Source organism: Nymphalis io, chromosome 4, assembly GCF_905147045.1.
Source record: "Nymphalis io chromosome 4, ilAglIoxx1.1, whole genome shotgun sequence".
Classification (NCBI taxonomy): domain Eukaryota; kingdom Metazoa; phylum Arthropoda; class Insecta; order Lepidoptera; family Nymphalidae; genus Nymphalis; species Nymphalis io.
In genome coordinates this window covers 6,706,596-6,733,984 of record NC_065891.1, presented here as the reverse complement: position 1 = coordinate 6,733,984, position 27,389 = coordinate 6,706,596, and the positions used below count along the sequence as shown (strand labels likewise).

At 30.3% G+C, this 27,389-nt stretch overlaps 1 protein-coding gene across 7 annotated transcripts; it reads right to left on the bottom strand.

Moving 5' to 3' along the window:
- On the bottom strand, positions 1-26,576 carry LOC126768241 (vascular endothelial growth factor receptor 1). Of its 7 annotated transcripts, XM_050486235.1 has the most exons (25): positions 26,043-26,576; positions 15,994-16,341; positions 15,794-15,906; positions 15,251-15,404; positions 12,903-13,054; positions 12,616-12,778; positions 11,975-12,095; positions 11,706-11,881; positions 11,474-11,622; positions 11,110-11,395; positions 10,757-10,900; positions 10,086-10,210; positions 9,758-9,935; positions 9,400-9,657; positions 8,589-8,813; positions 7,259-7,415; positions 7,058-7,149; positions 6,773-6,805; positions 4,954-5,108; positions 4,265-4,387; positions 3,812-3,981; positions 2,877-3,021; positions 2,387-2,561; positions 1,559-1,605; positions 1,103-1,308 (listed from the first exon to the last, which is right to left on the bottom strand). In XM_050486235.1, the coding sequence occupies exons 1-24, from the start codon at positions 26,137-26,139 to the stop codon at positions 1,580-1,582; spliced, it is 3,765 nt and encodes a 1,254-aa protein (XP_050342192.1). In that variant the 5' UTR covers positions 26,140-26,576; the 3' UTR covers positions 1,103-1,308; positions 1,559-1,579. The 7 variants fall into 7 exon arrangements, with proteins under 7 accessions (XP_050342186.1, XP_050342188.1, XP_050342189.1 ...); XM_050486229.1 differs by lacking the exon at positions 1,559-1,605 and having other exon boundaries at positions 1-1,308; positions 26,043-26,574; XM_050486231.1 differs by lacking the exons at positions 1,559-1,605; positions 15,251-15,404 and adding an exon at positions 14,807-14,939 and having other exon boundaries at positions 1-1,308; positions 26,043-26,574.
- Positions 26,577-27,389: the final 813 nt, after the last annotated feature.

The following is a 27,389-nucleotide window of genomic DNA, read 5'->3' as shown; positions in this document are numbered from 1 at the left end:
ATCCCATTTATTTATTATAATCGAGTTTATGGCATTTACATTTTAAAAATATTTTTATCAATAAATCAACAAAAATATATTATTATATCAACACGAAGCACATTACGAATAATATAACATTAAAACATAGACGTATTTTAGAAAACACATACAAAAAACTACAGATACACGTCCCACAAATACATAAAGTTTTGAGAATTCTAACGTTTATATAAACTTTATATATATATTTTGTATAATATAACGATTCAATTACATTTTTAATAAATAAAGAAATATTTATATAAATAAACAAACTCGCCTGTCAAGTTAAAAGAAATTACAATGTTTTTATTATTTATTAAAATGTATATAATCTGTATATATCTTATTTTATGAAGACTTCCTTTATCTCGTAGAAAATCACAGTCACGAAAATCATTAAAGGAATGATGGAGATAAAAACATATTTAGCTTATATAATAAGTATTCTATTTACAAAATGTTTAAATGGTGGGCTCATCAAAGAAAATACTGGCTCTACATTAGCTTAATAAATTAAATCTATATAATATAATATACTAAGAGTACCAACATTTCATTATCAAATTTTATCCAGCGTCTTTCTATATCAAAATATCACACAACTTATACATTCATTTACGACCTTATCTTAATTTTTTTATTATGATTCACTTTAAATCGCGCAATATATAAAATAAAAACTAATGAATATTAAAATAAAATTATATAGAAAATAAGAAGTATTTTCATGCAAAAGTTATTACTGAGATTTCTAATGCCACTAAACTACACACATATTTAATCAAAATTTGTAGGAGATCAAGATTTTTTTTTCAGTTATTTAATAAGAGTAACAATAATTATCAAGATTAGAAGTTATCGTGTGTTATAGAATTATCTATTTGACTAGACCATTGACGTTGATGTAATTATTGGAAATGTTCTGAGGTTTCTTTTCCAAATCAACGTCGAATGTTATGTAAGTGGGATTTGTTACGGCGCTATTCTGATTATTTTGTGTATTCTTAAAATTATATTGTTTCGTTTCGAAAACTTCGTCTGTTTCTTCCTCGATTCTCGGGCACATGTTGAGGTACGGTGATACGTTACCATCATAGTCCGATTCTGAGCCACTTCTCGCTGGCAAGTTGTTCAGAGTTAGCATAGGAGTCAATTCGGATCCATGATTAGGATCAGAAGCCCTTGTGTTCAATTTGCGTGCGTCAAAATCAAACTTTGCGCTCTGAGCTCGTGGACTAAATATGGACTGATTAGTTGGACTCATTTGCAAATAGCCTTCGTCATCTGTAAGTATATGGCAATGATATGATGCTAAATTGTATTTACTTGAAGACATAAACTTAAAAGAACATGCAATAGAAAAAATAAAAGTGAATAAGATTGAAAGACAACAATCACGATAAATATTTACCAATTACGATTAACATTAATATATATGTTAACTAACTATTTTAAAATAGTAAATGTTATATATACATTTCGTTAGTAAGGTGACGAGAAGACACATGCTATTTTATAACACATATTTTATTACCGTATGGAATCAGTTCCGTGATCAAAATGGTGTATTTTCCATTCCGTCTGACAAAAGGAAAATACGCATATATGACAAAATATTAGAAAAAATCTATTCAATATTTTATTGAAGATAAGATATACGCCGTTTATATATACGATTAAATAAAATGATTTTTATCAGCTTTACCTTTAAATTTTTGATCGGTCTTCGTCTTTCGAAAGTTAAATCAATGATAAATATTTTACTTAACAATATTTAATAAGTAAGACCTTAGGTTTTGGTGAATACTTTTATAACATTTACGATTATATTTCTTATTTAGTAATAAACTTCATGTTACTAGAAATTGCATTTTTTTAGTGATACCTAGTGAATTTACTTTTTGTTTGATGTGATAAGTGAAAAAAGCACCGTCACTACAACTGACTACTTAGTTACGTTGAGGATGATAAAATTCCAAATCACGAGAAATATTTAAATAGCTATGCATATAGATATATAGAGCACGGTTTGTCGTAGTATGTTGTCGATACGGTTATTCCGAGTGTTAACAGCCCCGTGCCAAGAAAAGCACATAAAGCTTATGCCCATGAACTCTGTCCGGTCGGGTAGGTTTGCAATTATTCCATCGGAATCAAAGAATAAGGAGTTAGAGAGAGCATCGTATGCATTTAGAAACTATAATGTCTCCTGCACAGATGAATCCAACATTAAGAACGGCCGCTTTTACGTAAATCGACTAGGAGCCTATCAAGGACCGCAAGTAAAAGTAATTATTTTGTTGTTTCCAGATATGAATGACTATCAAATATATATGTAGACGTGTTCCAATTGATCACATACCGTGTTGGAGTGTAGGTGTTGGTGGGAAGAAACTTTTAGCTTCGTTCACATAGTGGTGCGGGCTGGGTGTCACCATGTTGTTGTAGTCGGGCGCGCACATCATCGCCAAATAGTCCTCTTGCCCTTCGGCTTTCACGTTCAGGTCCATGTATGCAGAATTCAAATCTACATAGTGCTAAGAATAAAAAATATATATTATACTAAATTACCCAAAATTTCATCACATCAATAGCAATTATTTAGAATTTTTCTCTTTTGGAACAGAGGATTTTATTTTTTAAATATTTTTTAGAAATTTCTACATCTAAAATCATTACAAACTAAACAACTATGACGATAAATAAAGAAACAGTTAGTAGGAAGATTATGGTGATATTTATATCGGAGACTGCCATTGTTTTTAATCCACCGAAAATCATCATTCATTTCATCTTATAAGGAAAATAATTTTTGGTACAAATTTTATTGTATTGTAAAAAAAATATCTTACATTTCGCACATTATCTTCAAGGAATGAGCCAAGGATCTCCTGTAATTGGCTGAAATTTGGTCGCGCTGTAGGCTTTTGTTGCCAGCAGCGAAGCATCACATCATATAACTTGTTGTCTGCATATTGCGGTTTGTCGAGACGGTGTCTACAAAAAGAGACAAATATTATGATATTATTTACATTTTTCTTGACATAAAAGAACATTAAGACAAGATGACACGATGTATATTGTAAATATTAATTACCTACCTATTTCTTAGAAAAATATACCGACATACTTAAACTTTTTTAAGCCGGATAATAACCGGTTTATTTGGGATCCGTGGACTCTATCAACTAGGTCACGTTGCCTTAAAGTATTAAGCAAGTTAGTAAAGTTAAAAGTTCTTATACTTTATGTACTTATTATATATATATTATCTTCAATGTCGTAACTGGTACTATTATCATTCAAATATAGTTAGTATTAACTATGTTATGAAAATCCTTTGATATAAAATATTTCAGTGCGTATATACTAAAGGTTTTTACTTAACATATTTTATTTTACACATATATTGCTTATATGTTTATTTAAACTAAAATTATAAGTGATCTTTAATTTTACGCAGAATAGAATACCATAAACGGAGACCGCCACAGACTACAGACTACAGACCGCCAGACCAATAGTTTATTATTTATCTAACATCCAATTACGATTAATTATATTTAATGACTATCCTTTTTTAAAGTCCAGCTTAGTCTATTATGAGTTCGCGTATCGTTCGTCCGATTAAGTTTTAACTGCACATATGTAACTGTTGTAGGTATTTACTTAAAGGCTTTCGTGAAATAGACGACGCGCAAGTCGTATCGCATATTTTTTTACAAAAAAAATTTAAAGGCATCGCAATGCATTAGGGCGTTAACCAAATAAATAAACGAAGAATTACCCATCTGATAGCCACTGCACTAAACTGGTTGGACTGACATTCGGGTAAGGAGTTTTGGCTAGAGAAAATAACTCCCACAATACAATTCCAAATGACCAGACATCTGATTGCGTTGAAAATATCCTGTCAGTCATACATTCAATCGCTAACCATTTCACTGGAAGTGGACTCTGAAACATAATATATAATCCAGATTGAGCCAATACAAAAAAAAATACTGAATTAGTAAAAGTACATATTTTTGCTTTGACAGACAGAATCGTCTATTATGGGCAAACAATTTAAATTAAGTCGGTGCCTCTATATGCAATAGATAATTATAACAACGATAACTTTGTGATTACGGTAAAAACTAAAACGAAAATATGAGACGGTTAGAAAGTCACCATGAAGGTATTTAATTATTATTAACATGCTTAAATTGCAAAATAAAAATATGTCATGTATATTTACATTCTCTTGCTTCTTGTATTCATCATTTTTATAAATGCTTCGCGCTAAGCCGAAGTCGCAAATTTTTACTATATTGTCTTCGGCTAACAAAATGTTTCTTGCTGCTAGATCGCCATGCAATACCTGAAAAGTTAAAATTACAATTATTTTTCTTTATTAAAAAGGCGGACCACAATATTATTAATAGATGAAAATAAAATTCGGGATAGTTTAATTATATGAACTTTTTTTTATTAATGAAAATAAAGGCTTAACGCGACAGAATAAACTGCGAGTAATTCTTAGTCAGTATTCATCAGAAAGGTAAAGTTCTAAATTAAGTTAAATAATAAACTTTACATTCAATCTTCGTTTAGTTCATCAAAACTATTTAAAAGATTTAACCATTTCATGCTGTCAAAGCCAGTTTATAAAATTCAGTTATATAAAAACTATAACGTATACATACTAAAATAACTTTATATACGGGCATCGGTTCAAAATTTTCAAAATGAAAATAAAATTGTTTATCATCTTTGGTAAGGAACCCTTACTAGCATACCTTTCTTTATGTAAATATGAAAAAAGCCGAGATAATAATGTATTATATTCATTGTCATTATTGTAATAATTTAAAGAAAACTGGCTCAGCATATAATATAAATATATTATTATTTCATTTTTCTTTGTCATATATTTATATTACCTACCTTTCTGTTAGCTAAATATTCCATGCCTCTTGCGATTTGAAAGGCCCACGCTAATAGATCTCTTGATGTCAATGGTCGTGGGTTCCGTCCTTCAAAACTATAGTCAGTCTCGTAATTTGATCGCCATTCCGGTTGAACATATCCCGTCTCAGAAACTGGAAATAATAAGGACACATTGTATGAATTTTGACTTTTGATCAAAAAATTGATCAAAAGTTACAATTAATATATGATAACTAATAAAAACATAATTTTAAGATTTATTTTTGAAGCATAGTAGTCAGAAATCTATACGGGCTATTCGAAAGTAGGTGAAGAAGCGTACAGTAGGAAGTAGTTGTCAGAAGCAAAGAACTAAGCCTAATACTGCTCATATATGATATATTACCGTGCATGCAACTATAGCTTATTTCAACTACAAAAGGAGTAAAGACAAAAAAACTTTGACATTGAAGTCATTTCATTGGTCGAAATCTTGAATAATAGCCCTACTGGTGGTAGGGCTTTGTGCAAGCTCGTCTGGGTAGGTACCACCCACTCATCAGATATTCTACCGCAAAACAGCAATACTTGATATTGTTGTGTTCCGGTTTGAAGGGTGAGTGAGCCAGTGTAATTACAGGCACAAGGGACATAAAATCTTAGTTCCCAAGGTTGGTGGCGCATTGGATATGTAAGTGATGGTTGACATTTCTTACAATGCTAATGTCTAAGAGCGTTGGTGACCACTTACCATCAGGTGGCCCATATGCTCGTCCGCCTTCCTATTCTATAAAAAAAAAAAATCTTTGATAAATTATGGATTCGCGAAAAAATTACATTTTAAATGTTAGCGAAGAGTTTATTTAATATAAGTAGTTAAGTGGCATAGTTTTGTATTATAAATTTAGATATATTAATACCGCATAATACAGCAGAGCTATTGCATAATAGCACACATAAATAAGGTTTGTTTCTCTTTTTCATACTTTTTCGATTGGAAAATCTATGTTGAATGATGGCCAACGAATCGGCTTTTTACCAAAATTACTGCAATAAAAAATAAAGAAATGCTTGGCGATGGAATATAATCCCATATTATCAATAGTATAAAATACTAATATTATATATATATATAATTACTACTCCTATTTAAATAAAGTACAAAGCATGTTACGTATTAAAAATAAGATACAAATGTCCATGACAAAACATAACAACGACTATGCAAAAAATAATAAAATCTGTGCGATAATTCTAATGAATAATCTAAGAATAAACAAAGTACGAAACGCAAATTTATTAATTTCAAACGTAATTGGTGTAAAGTTATATGAATGACTACTATCAAATTAAATAAACTTAAAAAAATTCCCAAAGCAACAATTGATTTCAACACTTAATAGTATTTCATAAGTAAACCAGCTGTTTTAACATAATAACGGCGATATTATTTCAATTTAGTCGCCAATTGAGTAGGTACTTTAAATATTAATGTCAAAGTTAATATATTTTATGACTAATTAACGGACAGTATACGTTGTTATTCAATTTTTTTTAACAGTTATTATTAACATGTTGTACGTATCGGACGTACAACATGTTACCATTGTATCTTGATATAGTATACATTAGAGACTAATTTACTTGTCAACGGCAACTATAACAATTATTTATCGTAACTCAATCCGATGAACGATTAGCAAACGCGTATAACACGCACAAAACAGCGTTGTTATATATATTATGTAGAATATAAATAGCGACATGTAAGATTAATAAAATACCACGAATTCGATATTTAAAATTTAAATACACCAATTACGAATAAATTATTTACCTCGAACGAACTCCACGTGCTGATTAGTATTATCTGTGTACAAATTTAGAAAAATTCAATAAAAAACCTCAGAATTAACTACTTAATGATTAGTAGAATACAGGTCATGTATAAGCCCAACCTAAAATTTGAATCCGTGTTACTTAGAATAAATAATTATAATAAATTCATTAAGCATAATATAGAGGAGTGTATTGACCTTTTTTTTTAATTTCATTTTAATATGTGTGTGTTTGTTTGATTAAATAGGTGATGTGGCTTTTAGTAAATCATTGAAGCAATTACCTTTCCTGCCGGATCTATTTGTATTGGCGGTGTTTACAAACGTGTGATCCGTTTCTTGAGTGTGATTAGAACCGAAATAGTCTGACTGCATACTGAAATGTAAAAACAGAATAATGTGTTTTTTTATACTTAACATAAGTTTTTAGTAAAAGAGCATTTAAGTAGTTTACAATTCGCTTGTAATGAAAAGAAATTTTTTACCCGCTACTTCCCGTGCTGTACGAAAATGCTCTGTTTTCTCTGCCGAGATTCTTCTCTTTGTTATCAGTTAGCTGATCAATAAATACTTCTCGATGCTTCTGCATGTAATTGTGTATGTTGCCGAACTTACAGTATTCCACGATTACAATCAATTCCCCTGTAACACAAACAAACACGTCACTCAGCTATTAACGCGGCGTAATAGAAATAGAACAGGCGATAAAGGCGTGTGTACACTTAGCGCCTATTTTTTTTTTAAATAAATATTATCCAAAACGCAAAATGTTATCTGACGATTAATGCCATTGAAATTCATGTCATTGTCAATGTGGTATCAACTGTGACTATAGTTATATTGGGTTTTAGTACCGTGTACTTGAAATAAAAGTGGATTACTCGGCTCTGACATCACAACAATCTAAAAAATATCGGTTTAGTAATAAAGTTAATATGAGGAAAACCAATCTAAACGGTAATAAGTATTCTTAGCATTTCCATACTTTTCATATATTTTTTAATTATATATGAAATATAGGTATTTTTGGTTATTATTAAAATAATTATCAACTTATGTACACACTAAAAATTTATTTCGGTTTTATGATAACGATTTATATTTACGCTCGTTCTGATAGAGACTCGTCGTTTAACTAAATTAATGACAAAAATAGTTGCGAACAAAAGTTTATTCTTTGATTTATCAATCACATCTGTCGCGGCTCATAATATTTTATGATATAAAAAAAGTAGATTAGATTAGATTGTGACTAAGATTTACAGCCATAATTGTTTTTTAAAATTTACGTTGGATGGTATCTCAATGTGTGATAATATTTGCAACAATTTATCCTAAATTATATTTTAAAATAATCCCAAAGCAATTTAAAATTCACGATATATTCACATCTTTTTATAAAAAATAATAATATAGTAATATCCTGGGACATTTTTCACATACGGCCATCTGATCCCAAATTAAGCTTGTACAAAGCTTGTGCTATGGAAACCTACCTATGGAACCTAATTTTGTAAATACATACTTAATAATATTAATATAAATAATTACACCCAGACTCAGGACAAACAGACATGTTCCTGCACAAAAATGTCTGTCCTGGGTGGGAATCGAACCCACAACCTTCGGCGTGAAAGTATCTACCAACCACGCCAACCGGCTCGTCAAATAAATAAAATCAAAGCACGTGCAAATGCGAAAACTTTTTTAGTTACAATAGCTTAATCTTAAAATGTTACATAGAAAAATCTCATACTCAGCATAAATAAATTTCACTTTAATAGCGTCCTAAGCGGGCTATATAAGAACACTTACTTTTTCCAACATTCTTTGTACAGGCACCAAGTAAATTCACAATGTTCACGTGTTTTCCGAGATGTACCATGATTTTTAATTCAGAAGCCAATGCCTTAATATACATGTTATCTGCGGTCTTTTTAACCATTTTAACAGCAACCGGCGTGGTCTCCTCAGCGTTGATGATACCACGGGCTTCAGCTTTATACACGACGCCAAAAGCACCTGCACCAAGTTGCTTTCCTGAAATAAAACAGAAAAAAGATTTTTGTAATTTTTTAGTTTCATATTAATATTTTATCATTTAACGTCAACGGGCTTTACGATTGCTTGTGAGAAAAGTTGAAATAAACCATTTGTTTAATAATAATAAACAAACCCACCCACCGTCATACAGTTGACCTAGTACGGAGGGTAATATCGAGTATGAATCAACCCAGGGTTGCTTAATATTATTACATACTACAATTAACTTAATTGAACTGTCGTTGATAAATGTAATCTATAATGACAACTAACACTTCTTCAAAGAAGTCAACTGTCAACATTCTGAGTCAGAGAATTTATCTGGACTCTTTAAGATTTTAAATGTAAGTCAACATTTATATTATAAATTAATCTCTATCAATTGAATCCTGATACGTATAGTGTATCGCTGTCCGTTAATAAACATGCAGGCATATTAAAAAAAAACATTACAATAAATTAAAGAAAAAATAAACCAAAAGCCCAGAAAACACGTCTGTGAAGATACAATAACAAAAAAAAAATTAAAATTTAATCTATAAATTACTATTTAAAAGCAAGTTAGATCGTACAATAGTATTACCTAAAATAAGTTTATCAGCTGGATACTCAAATCTCTCATCATACGGCAACAGTTCCGCTTGTTCATCGATACCAAGATCTGGATTGAGAGATCTTGTTACCCCTTCTTTGAAGTATAATAAACCAGCTGCAGCTAATTCTTTCCTAAACTGTTTCTCTTTACGTACCTTCCACACTAGATAAATAATTAACAAAACTAGACACAATAATATGACTCCAATTATACTGAGATATATAGCAGATTTAAAAGGTGATTTTTCTGAAAATGTAAAAAGAAGAAAATTAAAAACTCATGCACAAAAAAATAAAGAAAAACAAAATTAAAAAACTTAAGAGGGTATGTAAAATAAACCGTTTACCTTTTATAATTAAATTGTAAGACCTGTGCTTAACGATTCCTCCGCTTTCAGCGGCACATTCGTATTTGTTATAATCGTCGATCATTTGCTTTATATAAATAGTAGAGTTGACAGTTGTATAATTTAAATAGTCCACAAATATATCTATGTTACTATCATTGTGCAACACTTCGCCATTCTATAGAAAAGAAACATATTTATAATGGGATGTTTTTTTGTACTTATTCAATTTGTTTGATACATTTCTGACGAAGAAGTTCATCAAGTGCAATGTGAGTGAGTTTACTGATTATAATAATATTCAAAATTAAGGTTGATTTTATCTTACCCTACGCCAAGTTACAACAGGTGGTGGGACAGCATTAGCTTGACAAGAAAGCTTCACTGGTAGGTATGGATTCACTTCTTGGTCTATATCCTTTTCTGGTGCTGTTATTATAGGTGGATGCGTTGCTAAAAATAATCAGTTAATTTTTTTTATATTTAAATCTTTAAATAATTATTTTGAATATTTGCCTGCAAAGGCTCAAGAGACAAATATATAAGTTTTCTAGCTTTAGTACTTTATCCATCAAAAAAACCAACTCAATAACGTAATAAGTTGGTTAAAGAAAAAAAAACCTTTTATTCTCATAATATAAATATATTATAGCAAATACTTGTGTAATAAAATATTGTTACTAAATATGAAAATTAAAATGATCAAGGTTGATTTTATTTTTAGCCTTATTTGGGCTTACATGATGTGATGCTTGAATACGAAAGGCAGAGATGTAAGTTCAATTAAATTGGTATAATTATTGTTTGGGCGTAGTAATAAAATAATGCTCTCGCTACACCCATGAGCTTTGCACAGAAATAGAAAACATAATTAAGAGTAATATTTTACAGACACGAGGGACATAGCATTATAGTTCCCAAGGTTGGTGGCGTATTTTATAGGTGGCGGTGACCACTCACCATTTGCACATCCGCTTTCCAATAATAAAAAAAACATACCTGCAACCGTGAATAAAACCGTTTGACTTTCGCTTGAGCCGTCTTTTTTTTCTCCAATACAAGTGTAATTGCCTTCATCTTCAATTGATATATTTTGTATTTCCAATGTTGCAATCAAAGAGAAGGGAGACGTTCTTAGCGTCACTGTAATAATAAAATAAAGTGAAATATACATAATATTTTTACTTTGTGGCAATTGTTTACTATATAATATATATTTTATTATAATATTAGACTTATAGAAAGCGTGTACGATTGAAACGACAAAATATTCGTTGATTATTTATTTCATTTATCTCCTTCAAACTAGTATTATTTAATCTGATTATATGCAAAACTGCTTTAAAACATACCAATATCCACTCTTGACTTGTTATCATCTCTTATCCATCTGACATTGAGAAAGTTATACTTTGAAGCGTAACATGCCATCCTAACACGTTGACCCTCAGGAAACCAGGCCTTGTCGGCATTCTTCACTCCGAAACCGCCTGGTATCTCATACACTAGAAGATTCCTCGTTGCAGAATCATTTCCCTCTGAATTTCTTGCATGACATATTACAGTTCCCGAAGTCTGTACTGGTACTTTGACAAGCGAGGATACTCTTATAATTGACTCGGCAGTGGAATTGATAGCCTGCGACGCAATTAAAATTATTAACATTATAAATACACTTGGTTTAAAGTCATAAATATGCACGACGTGATAAAATACCTCGTAAGAATTTTCTTCGCCAGTTTCATTTATGAATACCCACTTTATTTTTGGCAAGGGATATCCAATAGCCTCACACTTAAGCGTCGCTATTGAGCCTAATAAATATTTTTTGTCGACTTCTGGCCCGAATTCAACAACAGGAGAAGCTAAAATTAAAACTCTTGAGATTAATTGAATATCAGTGTTTAAATAGTTTAAATGAAACCGTAACCCCATTCTAGTACGATACCTTTTACTCTAATGTTGTATGTTAAATTATCACTTTCGTATTCATTGCTAGCAACCATAGTATAGCTTCCAGTATCTTCAATATTCAAAGGATCTATATTCAGATAAACAGAATCATATTTCTTGGTTATTTTGTATTTCTCATCGTCTTCTGGCAGCTTTTTACCATCAAGCAGGCTATAAAAATTGAGTCACAATAAGTCAATATTTCTATAAGCTAGCTTTTAATAATTGCTTACAATTAAACGAGTAAATTTCTGAGTTACTTACAACATAAAATTTGCTGGAGGATATGCGTCTATTATAAATTGCAAACGAATCGTTTCTTGCGTAGCTTCGATTAAATCAAGATTTCGTAGTGCTGATTTAAGTTTAACATACCCTCTATTACCTGAAAAGTTTAATATTGAGAATGTATTCATAAAAGAAATAAAAGTAGGCTATCAGGCAGTATGTAATGTATTATAGTGGTATAGTATTTATAAGGTGGTACGGCTTTGTGCATGCCCGTCTAGATACCAACCACCCTAAACTTTTTTTTGCTGGTGGTAGGGCTTTGTTTCCTCTGGGTAGGTACCAGCCACACATCAGACATTCTACCGCTAAACAGCAATACTAAATATCGTTGCGTTCCGGTTTGAAGGGTAAGTGAGCCAATGTAACTACAAGCACAAGGGATTTAACATCTTAGTTCCTAAGGTTGGTGGCGCATTGGCGATGTAAGTTATGGTTAATATTTCTTACAATGCCAATATCTATGGGCAGTGGTGAGACTTACGATCAGGTCGCCTATTTACCCGTGTGTCTATCTAATCTAAAAAAATCTTCTAATAATCATCAAAAATAATAATAATAAATAATAACAATATTATAACCGTTTACGACTCATTTAGCAGTATGTGTTTACTTACCTTTGTATATTTTTACAACTCTCGCTACGCGGTTGTCGATTGGGTTGGTACATGTGCACGTATAGTTTCCTGCATCGTTTATAGTTGCATTCGCTATGGTAATACTTTTGTACAAAATGTCGCCTGTCATATTATGTTCATTCGTATCAATTCCAATACTCTCCTTTAAAAAGTTTTTAAAAATTATATAATTTATTAATAATGAAACAAACTAAACAACCATAATATTTTCTAAATTGGAATTGGATGCGACATTTTACCAACATATATATATATATGGTACTAACCTCTATCGGTTCTTGTCGTGGAATATTCCATGTTAATTTGACTGCCGAATTAGTTGTATATAATACTGTGCAATTGAGGGAAAAGGTTTCACCCTCCAAGAAAAACTTTGAATTAATTATAATCTTTGGCGTTGGAGGCACCACGTTTTTATCTTAAAAAAGAAAAGAAAAAAAATATGTTTCAATTAAATTTTATAAAATTTATTTTATGATAATAATTCAGCCTTAAATACTTGAAAAAGAAAAACGATTTACTTTGAAAATTGAGAACCAAAAAGGAATTGAAGCGCTATTATAAAATACTGCACGCAATTTTTTTAGAATAATATTAGAGACATTAATATCTTAATTGATTTTATTTTAATTAAATTATTATTTTTTATATTTTTCATAATTATATAGAATATAACAAGCGCGAACATAATCAATAATCCACAAAACTATATAACAAGCACAGTGCTTAAGAGAAAATAAATATAACTTAAGTAAGACATGTATGTGTGTACTATAAGTTCAAAGCTCTAATTAAAAAATATTTATTAAAAAATCATAATAAAACGAATATTTTATACATTTTATAATTTTGATTCACATTTGAAATTTAACGTAAAGATTAAAACGGATTCGAACATAAAACACAGAAAGAAATATCTCTATATTTATCTTTCTCGTAGCTTCTTGCGTATAAGATATATAAACTAATTAACATTTTATCATATTATGTTGTTTGATCTTCATTCAAAAGCTTTATGATACTGATTAGAACATGCAGCTTGTTTCATATGTTAATCTATCTATCAATAATTAAAATTAAGTTTGTTGCATTTATACCGTGCAGTTTTCGAACGATTTGCGGTTAATTATTCAAACAAGCTGTAACTATTTTCCCTCACACGTAAAAGATAATATTATAAATAAAATTAATTAAATATTTATTAATAGCTTGTGATTTCATTTTGTAAATATGTTTTTATTTAATAATTGTTCTTTGCGTATTATATTATGTATTTTGATATTCTTCAGGAATCAATAGTTACAGAGCGAAATAATTTAAAGTTTTGTTTGTAAATATTCTGAAAAAATACTCTTATTATTTATTGATAACTTGCATAGAATACATTTATTAAATCGTGCAGTATTTCGTGAAATAGCATCTAGAAACAACGCTTTTCAAACTATTTATTTCTAAAATATATCTTCAAAAGTTTTGCGTACATAGAAACAGTAGAAATTCGTAAAATAGCCTATATGTATAATAATTCACATTAATTAAAAGTTTCTAGAAAAAAAATTATATATCTACTTAGTTTTAGTGTATCATGATTGAAAACTTTATTATTATCTGTTATATTAAAATTATTTTTATCTACGATGTAAAAAATCTCATAAATCCTATTGTTTGTAATGTAAAAGTTGTTATACGAATTAAATAATTAATGTCGTTTCTTAATTTTGCGTATTTTTTACTTACTTTTGCATTTTAGAAATAACAGAAAAGCGCTGTTTACTCAAAACGTGCCAAGATAAACAATGTTGCTATGAATGGCATATATTAAATAAACTAAAATTTACCCTCCTACACTGTTCGTTCTCCATTGTTCGATCTTATATCTATATTAACATACTAGTGCAAAACTGGTAAAAAAGTACAAAACGTGTTATTAATAAAACAAAATTAATACAATAAAAAATGATAAATTATTATAAGTTAGTAAATTAGTCTTAATATATTAAGTGAGTGCACAAAGATCATACAGAGCACCACACCAAGTAAGAAAAGAAGTAAAAATTACAAGCAGCAAGCCGATATACGCAAAGGATTAACTTTGGTTTAACACTGAATGTAACCATCACACCACGCTACCTCGTTATGTGACATCAAGATATCAGCACTATCTACTTACAAATCATATATTTCATTTCATTTGCTTTTCCTTGGTGTCCTTCGCATAAGTATTTACGCGACTTACGCGATTTCACTAAAAATCCAATCTTTGGAGAGTATTTTGAAATTTCTGGTGTCTTGTTACTCTGCTGCTATTGTCAATATTACCAAATAAATAATGTGTTGTTAGTACGAACATAATTGCCTCAAAATTATGTTTTTCAATTTTATATTAAACTCGAATTATTTAGTACAATTCACATTTTTTTGTTCCTTTTTATTCATTTTTTTTTTAAATAAATTGATATAAAGTAAATTGAAAAACATTATTTTACTACGTTCACCGCAAAAAATCTAAGCATTCGCATCTTAAAGATAGAATTGTTATTTAAAAAATAATATTTTTCCAGTGAACGCAGCATATATACGTTAAGATAAAATCACACATCATCTAATCACCTACATTTATTTACAAAAACGTAGCTTCGATCCGTTAAGCCTCGTCTCTCAAAGACACAAGTGAAAATAGATAATGTAACATCCAAAAGATTGTTATCGAAGGTGAACCCGATTTTGGGGCTAAAATTGTATACTGTGTATTCATTGTCTGCAAATTCCTGAATATTAAGAACGTTGTTATGAAATTATCTCAAGCAATCAACAATTCGAAGTTACATGCCTTAGTTACTTTAGATCTCGCAGCATTAAGCGTTAGTTTTATTCGTAAGCACTTAATGAGACAACGTCAATTTTAACATGCATTTTATCTTTTCCGTAATAATATTCGTTTATTTTTCTAATTAAAATAGTGATCATTGCCCCATTTCACGTAATTGTTATAATTTGTTAAATACATAAATTAGATTTTACGAACCATGCATATGTAAACTGCAAGCTATTTGTTTTGTAGATTTTATTTATAAATCATACATAATATTTGTTCAAAGCAATTTATGTACTGTCTCTGTTAAAAGTTTATATATTTTAATACTTGTTATATACATACCCCTAACAACGTAACGTTTACATCAGGTGTCGTAGGTCTACATTCGACTAAAATAGTGGTATCATTTCTCGTTATTACGACCTCCCTCATGGGTGCAAGTAAGCTATTCGTTTCTAAAAGTATCACAGATCAGCGTTGATTATTTATGAAATTGAATTAAAATATAACTAAAAATTATAAGACAAAAAGTAAAATCTCACCATCAACATAGATATAAATATATGAAATGTTTTTCGTATTGACAGGTTCTTCCATTATATTTTTTAAGAAATCAGTTTCGTTCACTGTTTTATTAAAACATGCGTAATAACCGACAGTAAATTTATCAACGTTGTACAAATCGAGCGCGGATTCATATACATTCGGATCATTAGGACTTGAGACGTCTCTTAATACCATTTCGAAAGACCCTGTTCTCTCTTCCCCAATTTCTTGTTGCTTTATTTGTACTGGATGATTCCATTTACAATATATCGTGAAGTTTTGACCTTCCTTTAAAATTATTTCATTTTTATTGGGTATAATTGTCGGACCACTCGTTTCGTCATCTGAAACCACAATTAAGACTTTTTCTTATTTCTATTTATTCATTATAAATCGCTACATAAAAATCGTTTCTAATTTGGAAATATTTGTAATTGTTTTTAATAATTTTCTTAAAAACAAAACAATGTAAATTTAGTTCATACGAACATAACTAAAAACTGATGGCGCATTAATGTACAAACATACACATCATAACCAGTAATGCCCTGCTAAATGGCACTCAATAATGCAACCGCACCTACTCTTCAAAAAGAAAAAGAAAATGAGCGTTTCATGGAAAACTTTTCACGACCAATTTATCAACGTAACATGTAACATCAGCTATCGGTAATGTTAACCAAGTAGTTAATCATGTAGGGAAGACAAACATTAACAACCTTGCCAAGAGTTCGTTTAGCGTTACACCGTTCCGACGGAGGGGAATATATAGTAACGAATTGAAGTATGACGAAGAAACATTGGAACAAATAAGCCTATCATGCTAATGGTACGTGTAACGTAAGACGAGTTACCACGGCAATGTATTGAAAACTCTATTAATTAGCTCATGTTTGGGGTGTGACAAACAAAGGTGCGGTCAGCATTCGGTAAATTAATCCTACCCGCAAGATGGCGAATGAACCTCTCTGTCGCTAGCTGATAACAATTGATTATATCAAACTTTGGAAAAGGTATTAGGCAATTAATTGATTAGAATCCCGTGGTCTATCTTGTTAATGTTTTAGGCATTTCATATAATGACGTGATCGATTTATATAACATCTATATATGTTTTTAATACGGCATTACTGATACTGAGAATCGAAAAGTAGTGTGGGCTAAGATATCTGTTTAACCTGAAATATAACCATATTGCAGTAGTATAGCAATTTGAGTTAGCTTACTAATAAAGTGAATTATTTGGCAAGTCTATGCTACTCTTAGTAAAGTGAAAGAAACGATTAAACAGAATCACAATTTATAATTCAGAACCAATAAATTACTTGGAAAATAATCATAATCATCTGCCTATACCTGCTGCACAATTATATCTTGCCAACATATTTACTAAATCTCATATTATCTAGTAATATTGGTAAAGATCCTGACCATCTCCTATACGGATATGTTTATAATAATTATAGAATAAGTTATATTTGAAACAGTGTGATACGATCTTATCGTAATTTTTTTTAAACGAACTTTTGTAACATCCAGTAATCTATCCGAAATTACTAATGCAAAGTGTAAAAGGTAATTTTTATATGCGAAAAACTTTGAAAATTTTGCAATTTTGATAAGAATTAATACTAGTAATGTGGGTACAATTTATCGGGAAGTGAGCTTACGTCAGTGAATGATAATATAAGCTGCATTAGTAACTAATTAACTAACTCATTAAGCAACGTCTGAAGCGATTTTGAAATCAAATATCATACGTTAAAAAAAAACAAGTCACGATAAGTACACATTTTTGAGAGTAAATATGTTTAGTCGATTTTTTCAAATTCAGAGCAGTCGAGCCATTTTTGAGTAATCGGTCAATAACCAAAAAACATATGCTTCAATAGCATCTCTCCATTATTTTTTAAAAGAGATTATTTATTTAGAAATAAACATGTTGGCGTCGTCATCACGCCTTTGGTTTCTTTCAGATTTTGCTAAAACCTGGAAAGCTTCCGTCACACCTTCGAATACACCTCACATTTCTAAATTAAGAATCTAAAGCTTGTTTATCTCTGTGCCGGGTTGTTCGCGTTCAGGTTATTTGTTTCTTTATAATAATTTATTTTAAGCAAATTGCTTTGAGCAACAATTCGTGTAACCGGGTAATGTTATAACTTAAATGAACAAAAGTACCTTGTTTATATTCAAGAGTTATATATTACGGAAATGGTTGTTCAAGTAAATAACCATTAACGGTACACATACCAACATACCTGCATATTTTCGAAAAAAAATCCTTCCCATGAAAGCCATTTAAGAAAATACGTGTAATTTAAAATTCTAAATTAAAAATAGCTGTAAAACAGTTCTTTGCATGATACGCTTTGTTTGCAAATTCGTGTTGCTAGTTCTAAAAATATATGAAGCATATATTTTGGCAGTTTATCTTTGATTTTATCACCCATCAAAAAGATCTAAAAGTAGAAACAATTCTTATTCTTGTTGCTAACCAGACACTCATTGAATTAATAATATATATATATTATATATATATTACTATTATTATATATACATTACTTAAATTTACTTTATACTTTATTGTACACCACACCACAAAGAGAAAAATACAAAACATGTATACTGCTCAAATAAATGTACAATTATGGTGAACTTATCGCTACATAGCGATCTCTTAAAGGCAACCAACGGTGTAAGTAATTACTGATAGGATATGAGGTAGGTAGTGGTATGACTAAAATAATATTAATATTTAATTAAAACATATATATACTATCCTCGAAAAAACATTAAAAATCACAATAAAAATGAAGAACCTGACTTGACTAGGAAGTGAAATACATATGTATTTTTTTCAAAACTGGACTATAATGATACGTTGTTGGACTTCTCTCGGTATAATAAAACTATTGTATACAGCTGTCGCCGGATGTCCCCTTTAAGATATCAGAATATACATCCTGTTACTAAAATAATTGTGGAATGAGGCATTTCCTTCTATTACAAGCAATGAAGCAAAAACATACACCAATTTTAGTTTTTTCACTTATATAGTTAATGTATATCGTGATACTTTCTTAACTTCTAAACCTAATGTAGGTTTTTGAAGAGATAAAATTTTTTAGATATTGATGATTGAAGAAAGCAAACCACAATTTTTAAAAGGTTGAATATACATTACAAGTATAATGCGAAACGACGACGAAACGAACATTTTAACCGAAGCAGATGTAATTGACTTGTCATCATTGGTCAAGATTTTAAATAATTTATCATATTATTATGAATCCGTTATTTGAATGTGGGTGATGTTTTTAACTGTTTAAATTAAAATTAAAGTAGATACAAATAAATAAAAATATAGTAATCAAGAACTGTTAATAATAAATAAATAAATGAATAATATCCCGGGACATTATTCACACACGGCCGTCTGATCTCAAACTAAGCAGAGCTTGTGCTATCGAAATCAGATAACTGAAATACTGCATATACTACTTTTCTGGTGTAAATACATACTTATATAGATAATTACACCCAGACTCAAGACAAACATACATGTTCATGCACGTAAATGTCTGTCCTGGTTGAGAATCGAACCCACAATCTTCAGCGTGAAATGCAAGAATCTACCAACCACGCCAACCAGCCCGTCAATGTAGCAGAGCTATTAGCAAATCATTGCATAAATCTAAGATTGGCTTATCTACCCTCCGATATTTGTTTATATACGAATATTAAATAGATTTTTCTTGACATGTACATTTGTACTAGTATCACTTTTACTATTTAAGTCACAACTCAACTAACAAAATGATCGTTAACGAAACTATTGATAATATTTTTCATAATATAAGCACCGTATCAACAAAAATCACTCGGTCATTCAGAATGTATCGTGCCATGTGATCTCTCCGCTCATATCTAACCAGTGCTGCGTACTGTTTTTGATATAAAACATCTATTTGCGCGTCTTGGGGGTAAGTTCGACTCATACGTCGTGATGGCAAGCGGCATAGCGCTCTCTTATGCCGTCATGTCCCCTATACGCCACCAATCTTTACGCCCGTATATATTACTATAATTTTAAGAAAAGTATATTTGTTACTAACAAAATTTTATATATATTTATTTTACTACATATTTTTTATGTGCTATTTCAAACCTCTTCAATAATATCATCATAACGACTCTACCAGTGAACTTAGATGTTGTTACTGAGTTTTTATCTGGACAATGATGTATTGTCTCGTTTTTTTTCTAATGTCGTTTCTGAAATACACACAGCTCTCGTATAGTTTCAATATATAAATTATATTTTTACTAGCGTTCGAGATTGAAGCGTTCTGGCTGTTTTCGCTTCGACTAGTTGGTATAAACATAAAAAATACATTGTTAATCGCCTCATTATACTTTAGAGCTTGAGTCTGTCTTGAAATGATAAGGTTAATTACAATTCAAATATGAGTTATTGCACACTAACAAATAAAGGCAGGCTTATCGCTAAGTAAGCGATCTCTTCTGTCAACCTTTAGATAGAAGACAAGAAATTGAATAAAACGATGAGAAAGTGTGTAAATATTGACTAATGTGACGGAGAGACTGTGGCGCCGCCATCAATTGAGACTTTTAAAATTGAGCCGAGAGTGACAGCAGACTTTTTGTTGTTATGTCACTCTGGCGGAACGTCAAACGGACAGCTATATTGTAATTGGACGTCATCGAAGGATCGCAGTTAATTTTAATTACGTTTGAATAATTCTTTGGCTTGAATTATAACATAAGATTGATTTATCTAATGTCTCTACTAATACGCCGTCAGATATATAGGATTTGAAAATAATAAACAATATATAATCTTTGTATATTATAATGAAAATATTAATATACAAATAATAATAATAACAAGGACACAAATATACAACCATAAAATTCAATTCCATTAAAACAATTAAGTAACTACAGATATTCAGAAAGCTAAACAATAGACTTTTACTTGACTTTTTAAACGTATTGAATGGTAAGGGGTTATAAAAGTTAGATTTTTATCACATTGAAGAGATTTTCATGACAGTCTTTAACTACTAAAATATTTGTTTCAACTACTATAACTATTTGGATTAAACACTATAAGGCAGAAAACATATGTATTCCGTGAGAAAACTGCTTGGGAACCACTTGAGTTTTTAGAGAAGAGAGAGATAAACGTGGGCATATTAATAAAGCCCAAATTTAAGTCGAAGAAGAACTTATTGAACACTTTTAAGTAGTCATTATAGCTCATCTCTGATTTCAAGGACAAATTACACCTGACAAAAAATTGTCAGGTGTAAACAAGCAAGGCAAGGGTGGTAAAATGATAGTATGTGCGAAGACAATCCTCGTGGGATTTAATAAAAATTTACATACCTAAAGTTTGAATTTAAATAATATTACTATTGTATGCTTATGCATAATGACTATTACATAGAACATACTGGAACATAAGATCATAGATCAAACTATTTTCGTAATGAATAAGCATTTGCAAAAACAAAATCAACGGTCTATTTTTCATTACTGTGACATTTGTATATTTAAATAAAATACTTTTGGCCTTACTACTATTTACGGTCTAAAGTAATAATTATCGCCAATAAACTTTTAAAAAATACATCGTATCGAACGATAAAAAATAACTACCTATTAAAACCTTTTTTTTATTACAAGCTTATAATTAACATCACTGGTTTGTATGTGAACCATAAGGGTTAAATCATGCTGCTTGATTTTAAACAAGTTCCGACAAGACAATTGTAATTAATTTTGCACAAACTGTTGGAACTGAAGACAATACAATCTGTTAAACTAAATCTTGTTTTTTTTAGAACGTGGATTATTAAATATTATTTTTATAAAGGCCGGAAATATGTGTAAGATTTAGACCGTCACAACACGTTTGCTATAATATGTGCGTTGTATTATTGCGTGCGTTGTATATTGTTTATTTACAAGCGTATTTTTATTTATTCGAAGGTACAAGTATTTATTTTTATGCCTCATCTAGTTATTCTCACACAATATATTTTTCATTGTATAGCGAAAGCAACTTCGTTTCAACCGGATGTCCCATAACGTCTCTCGTTTGTTGTTTGGATCATTATCAAAAAAAAAAAAATTAGCGTTAACATATATTTTAATAAAATATACTTTAATAAACCCTACTTGTGGTAGGGCTTTGTGCAAGCTCGTCTGGGTAAGAACCACCCACTCATCAGATATTCTACCGCAAAACAGAAGTACTTGATATTGTTATGTTCCGGTTTAAAGGGTGAGTGAGCCAGTGTAATTACAGGCACAAGGGACATAAAATCTTAGTTCCCAAGGTTGGTGGCGCATTGGCTATGTAAGCGATGGTTGACATTTCTTAGAATGCCAATGTCTAAGGGCGTTGTTAGTGACCACTTACCATCAGGTGGCCCATGTGTTCGTCCACCTTCCTATTCTATAAAAAAAAAGTTAATACACAAATTTTAACCTGAGTATTTCTAGGTTCTTTAAGAGCTCACAAAATACATACAATTGTAATTGTATTTAGAATGTTCCAGATTTAGCATAGTTGTAAGTATAAGGTAGAAAATAAAATATTTTATCCTTGTTATTTTATAATATTATTTCAAAAAGTGAAATAATAGGGTTTTATCTAATCACTACTGCAGTTACAGTTCTAATATTACTAAATGACTTAATTAAGGTCAAAACTAACTACAAGGAACATAAATCTATAGTTCACAATTACAAAAAAAAAAGCATTTTTTTAATATAAGCACGATAGATAATTGTATTGAATAGAAATGACAGCTCTGCTACGTGCTAACTATTAAAGTCGTGATTTCTACATAGTTTGTTGTCTATTTTTACTATATATATAAAATATTTTGTTCTAAATTTTGTCCTTGCAGTTTACCTGGCCTTGTTTCAACAAGCGTGTTTATTCGATGGTCTGGCTTATCACAAAAATTCGATACTAATCGTGACATTATTTCAAATATGTTATAAATTATAACGCAAAATTAACCCTTTGAAAGGCAAAGGCTTAAAGGCAAATATGACCTTGTTTTGCTTGAAACGATTGGATAAAAAAATACAATTATTTTCAATTGAATAACCACAACAGAGCACGTGGTTCTTAAGCGAATATCACGAATTCAAATCATGGCAAGCGACGGTGACTTTATAAGTGCTTTAGTTGTTACAATTAATTTCGCAGTCAGCGTTTAGGAAAAACATCGTCAAAAACTTGGAGCAACATAGTAAAATAAAAGAGAAACCTTCGCCTAAAATGTAGAGAAAAATTTAGCCCAGAGTTGAACATTTACCAACGTACGATACTATTTACTTTTTCTTTTTCACTGTCAGAATATGACATGATGTAGAATATATATATAATATATTTGTTGAATACAAAACCCCAATTTCTATTTACAGTCCAAATAAAAAAAGAAAATGATTAATGACATTCATAAATATATTCTGATTACATACCTCAATTATATGAAAATTTAACCGATACATATTTATGATAATTAATTTATTTATATATTAAAAACGATCATATATATTGTATCAATATACTTATATAGTATACAACTTTACGACTAGAATTCTTACGTATATTATTTTCCAAGTTTTCAGTTTTCTCAATCAAAGTTACTGCCTATCTTGCTAACTTTTAAAATATTTGTCATTCAATACTGACACTAAATAAATGTTAACTGACAGCAAAATCCTCATTGAGTTAAAAAAAAAGTAGGTATTTAAGTTATTCAGTTCATCGTGTATTATTTTGCATTGAAATTGTGTCAATATCAAAACATACAATTTGATCCTGACAATCTTTATCTTTGAACTAATTTTGATTAATATCAATTTCTATGAAATAAATGATATTGTTAATAACAGTACATAATTACAGAACTAATAAAACCTTTTTGTTCCGAACACATTTAATACAAATGCGAAGGTACATTCATAATATTAATTTGAACATTAACTTTTCCATGACCTTGAAACGGCCTCTGCTTTTCCCTCTTTAATACTACGTACTAAAGAATTGAAGGAAATAATCATGGTTTTCTCACATGTAAAATAAGACTGCGTCTAAAAAAAGCTGTTTATATAGTTATATCAGCTTTAAGTTAAAGACTGCAGACAAAACCATACACCATATCTTTGATATAAAACCTTTTTATCAGTTTGTTATGTTTATTTGTTCTCAGAATAGAACTGATTACGACACTAAAAAGTAGAAACATATTCATAACTTTTCTTAATTGTAGCGCACAATTGTCTCCAATACGACTTACTATGAATCATTATATTTTGACTAATTCGCCTTTAAACAAGATGCTGAGATTCTATGAGTCATGGATATTGAACCCTTACCGTAAAACCAAGAGAAAAATCAGTTCCGACTTAGACAATTACGATGCTCATGACTCACCTTCATTCAATATTGTACTAGGTATATAAGTTAACCATTTGTTTATTTATTTATTAATAATAACCTCATTACGTACCGCTGATTTAATTATAGTCAAAGAGACATATTTTATATTTCGTTTATTCACTCTTTAACTGAGATTTTACCGGAATAAAACGATAAAATAATATTACATATTATTATTGAATACTAGTTATATTTTTACTGATCAATAAATATATATAAGATACGATGTGATACTACTATACCCATTAAAATACTATATTTACTTGAAATTTTGATTAACACTAAAAAAAAATTAAGTATCGAGACATAACAAAAAAAGGTGGTAGCGCATTTGGTGATGGGCTACAATTACGTGTATTAGTAATTTTTTATCAATATTTCTTATCTGTGCACAATTTGTTAGCACAATTGCATAGCATCATTAAATACTTACAAGCTCTCCTTAATTCCGTATGTTTCTGTAAGCAAAGCGGCGCTGTCCGCTTACATTCCTTACTAAGTAGTATATAACATTGTTATTGTTGTGACGTAGCTCTAGTACCAAGCATTAATTTCCAAATTAGTCAACAAATTATACGCAAGATTTTGCCAGAAGTATAGTGACAAAGTATTATTGGCTATGCTCATACATTATTCAAGACATTTTATATTAACACAGTCAAAGCCGCTTCAATGTTCGTTCAATCAATTAGCAATATCTTTATCTCGCATTAAAGAACAATTTACCTTAATAATAGCTTTATGATGGATTTTAAAACTGCTATTATTATATGAATTTCAATGCTTTATACTTTATACCTACAAAACGGTACTAATGGACTTTTATCATTAATTATTTTCATCAATAAATTAATTATACGCATTATATCTCCAAAAAATCAAAAACACACCTTATGGTAGGGTTTTGAGGAAACCAGTCTAGCTAGGTACCACTTATTCATCACTGTGAGTGAGCCAGTGTAACTACAGACACCAATAATATTGATTGCCATAAATCTAACACTGATTCGAAAATAAACACCTCAGACCTGAGAAGAACCGGCGAAAGAAACTCAGCGGTAATTTTTTTAATATATAACATCTTAATTCCCGTAAGGAATGGTTAATATTTCTTACAGCGCCAATCTGCGAGCGGTGGTGACAACTTACAGGTAGCCCATTTGCAAAAACGCCAAACATTTGCAAAATTTTATATATAAAAAAAAAAACAAAAGTTCATATGTACAGAAAACGGGAAACTAAAATTACTAAAGTTTATTACAAGTCAAGGAAAAATGATTTAAGTAAAGTCTCCACATTCGACATATGGGAGACCGTTTCCTATATCCCTCACATACATTAACACGTAAACTTTGAATTTAAGTCACGTTTATACGAACATTATTCAATAAAAATTGAAACGGCTTTGGGGTTTTATACTTATAATAACAGACAAGGTGCAGCAAGAATTATACAAATCCTTTGTTAGAATAGTGACATGTTTCCATGAGTAGTTAGAAGAGCTTATTATTTCAAACTGTTAATCCAATAGGTTAAGATAAATGTTCAAACCTGCTGTTGTGAAGTTGCTAAATGTCATAACGTTCGGGCATGTTACTATGATCCCAACAGCAACTGTTAATAACTGCCAGCTCCGGATAAAAATCATTTTGACAATTTTCTTATAAATACCAAAGTAAAATTTTAAACGTATGCATTGGCTCCCATGCGTAAGTTATTATAAACCGTATCCCAATCGCACGAAGCTGATTAGTCGGGTTTATTTTAGTTAAGTATCCAATCTATCGCAGTTCGAAAACAGACATCCTCCTCTCATTCACAGCCGATGAAAACACTTAAAAACTTTAGAATCACTGAGTCACTTCTCGTTAATCTGCGCTGCAAATATTAAAAGTATAAATTCACATTTTGAAACTTGTGCTGACACTTTTCTAATTCGTTTCCAATATGCTAACGTATTAAAGCTTGGTATAATTAGGTCACAGTAAAAGTATAAACTATTGTTGAACGGGGCACGTGGCGAGTGAATCGTCAACGCGAGCAACTCGCAGCGTCTACTCCGACGGAATGTACGAACTACAATCGTCCATACACACACGACCATGCCCCGGCCACGGCGCGCCCGCGTCCGTCACGACTCCTCGCCAGTCGCCATCAGACGAAGATAACACCATATCGGTCAGCATATAACGAAACGAGACAAAAATACCAATATTTGAATATTTATCAAACACATTTTCACACTACACCGTATATCGGTTTCAGTTATATTCATATATTATGCGCATGTTAAATAAATATATTCTCATACAAATTGCATTATTTAATGGTTATTGCCGTACACACACTCTGGTATAATTCTGTTTTGTTATACCTTACATAAAAAGCTTGTTTGTAGGTTGACAAATAGAAATTGGCAATACAACTTCACGCATTCATGGCGCGTAAATGTCCAAAAAAAAAATTTATTATGACTTTTAATATACATATTTAATGACCTAAGAAACTCTTAATATATTATATTTTTAACTATAATATTGATCCATTCCAATGGGTTAACAATAAACTTATTGCAAGGTAATCACACCTCTGTATAAGATCCAGGTTTGCAAATTTAAACTACAATTGTATAGACAAGAATAAGATCGCTAAGTCATTTTATCAGAGTTTTATCAATAGAATTGCTTATATTTCCAATAATTATCGATTATGCTCTCATTCTGCTGCAAGTAAATTATTTGGATAAGCTGGACCGCTTTTAAGTAACTCTATTATTTTGGCTCTTCGACCATATCTCTCTCATTCTATATTATATTAATTGTTGAGAATCAACAATGCAAAGACTTTTGACCCGGATCTTTTCTGTACTCTATTATTTTCGCCGGCTTTTCGTTCGAT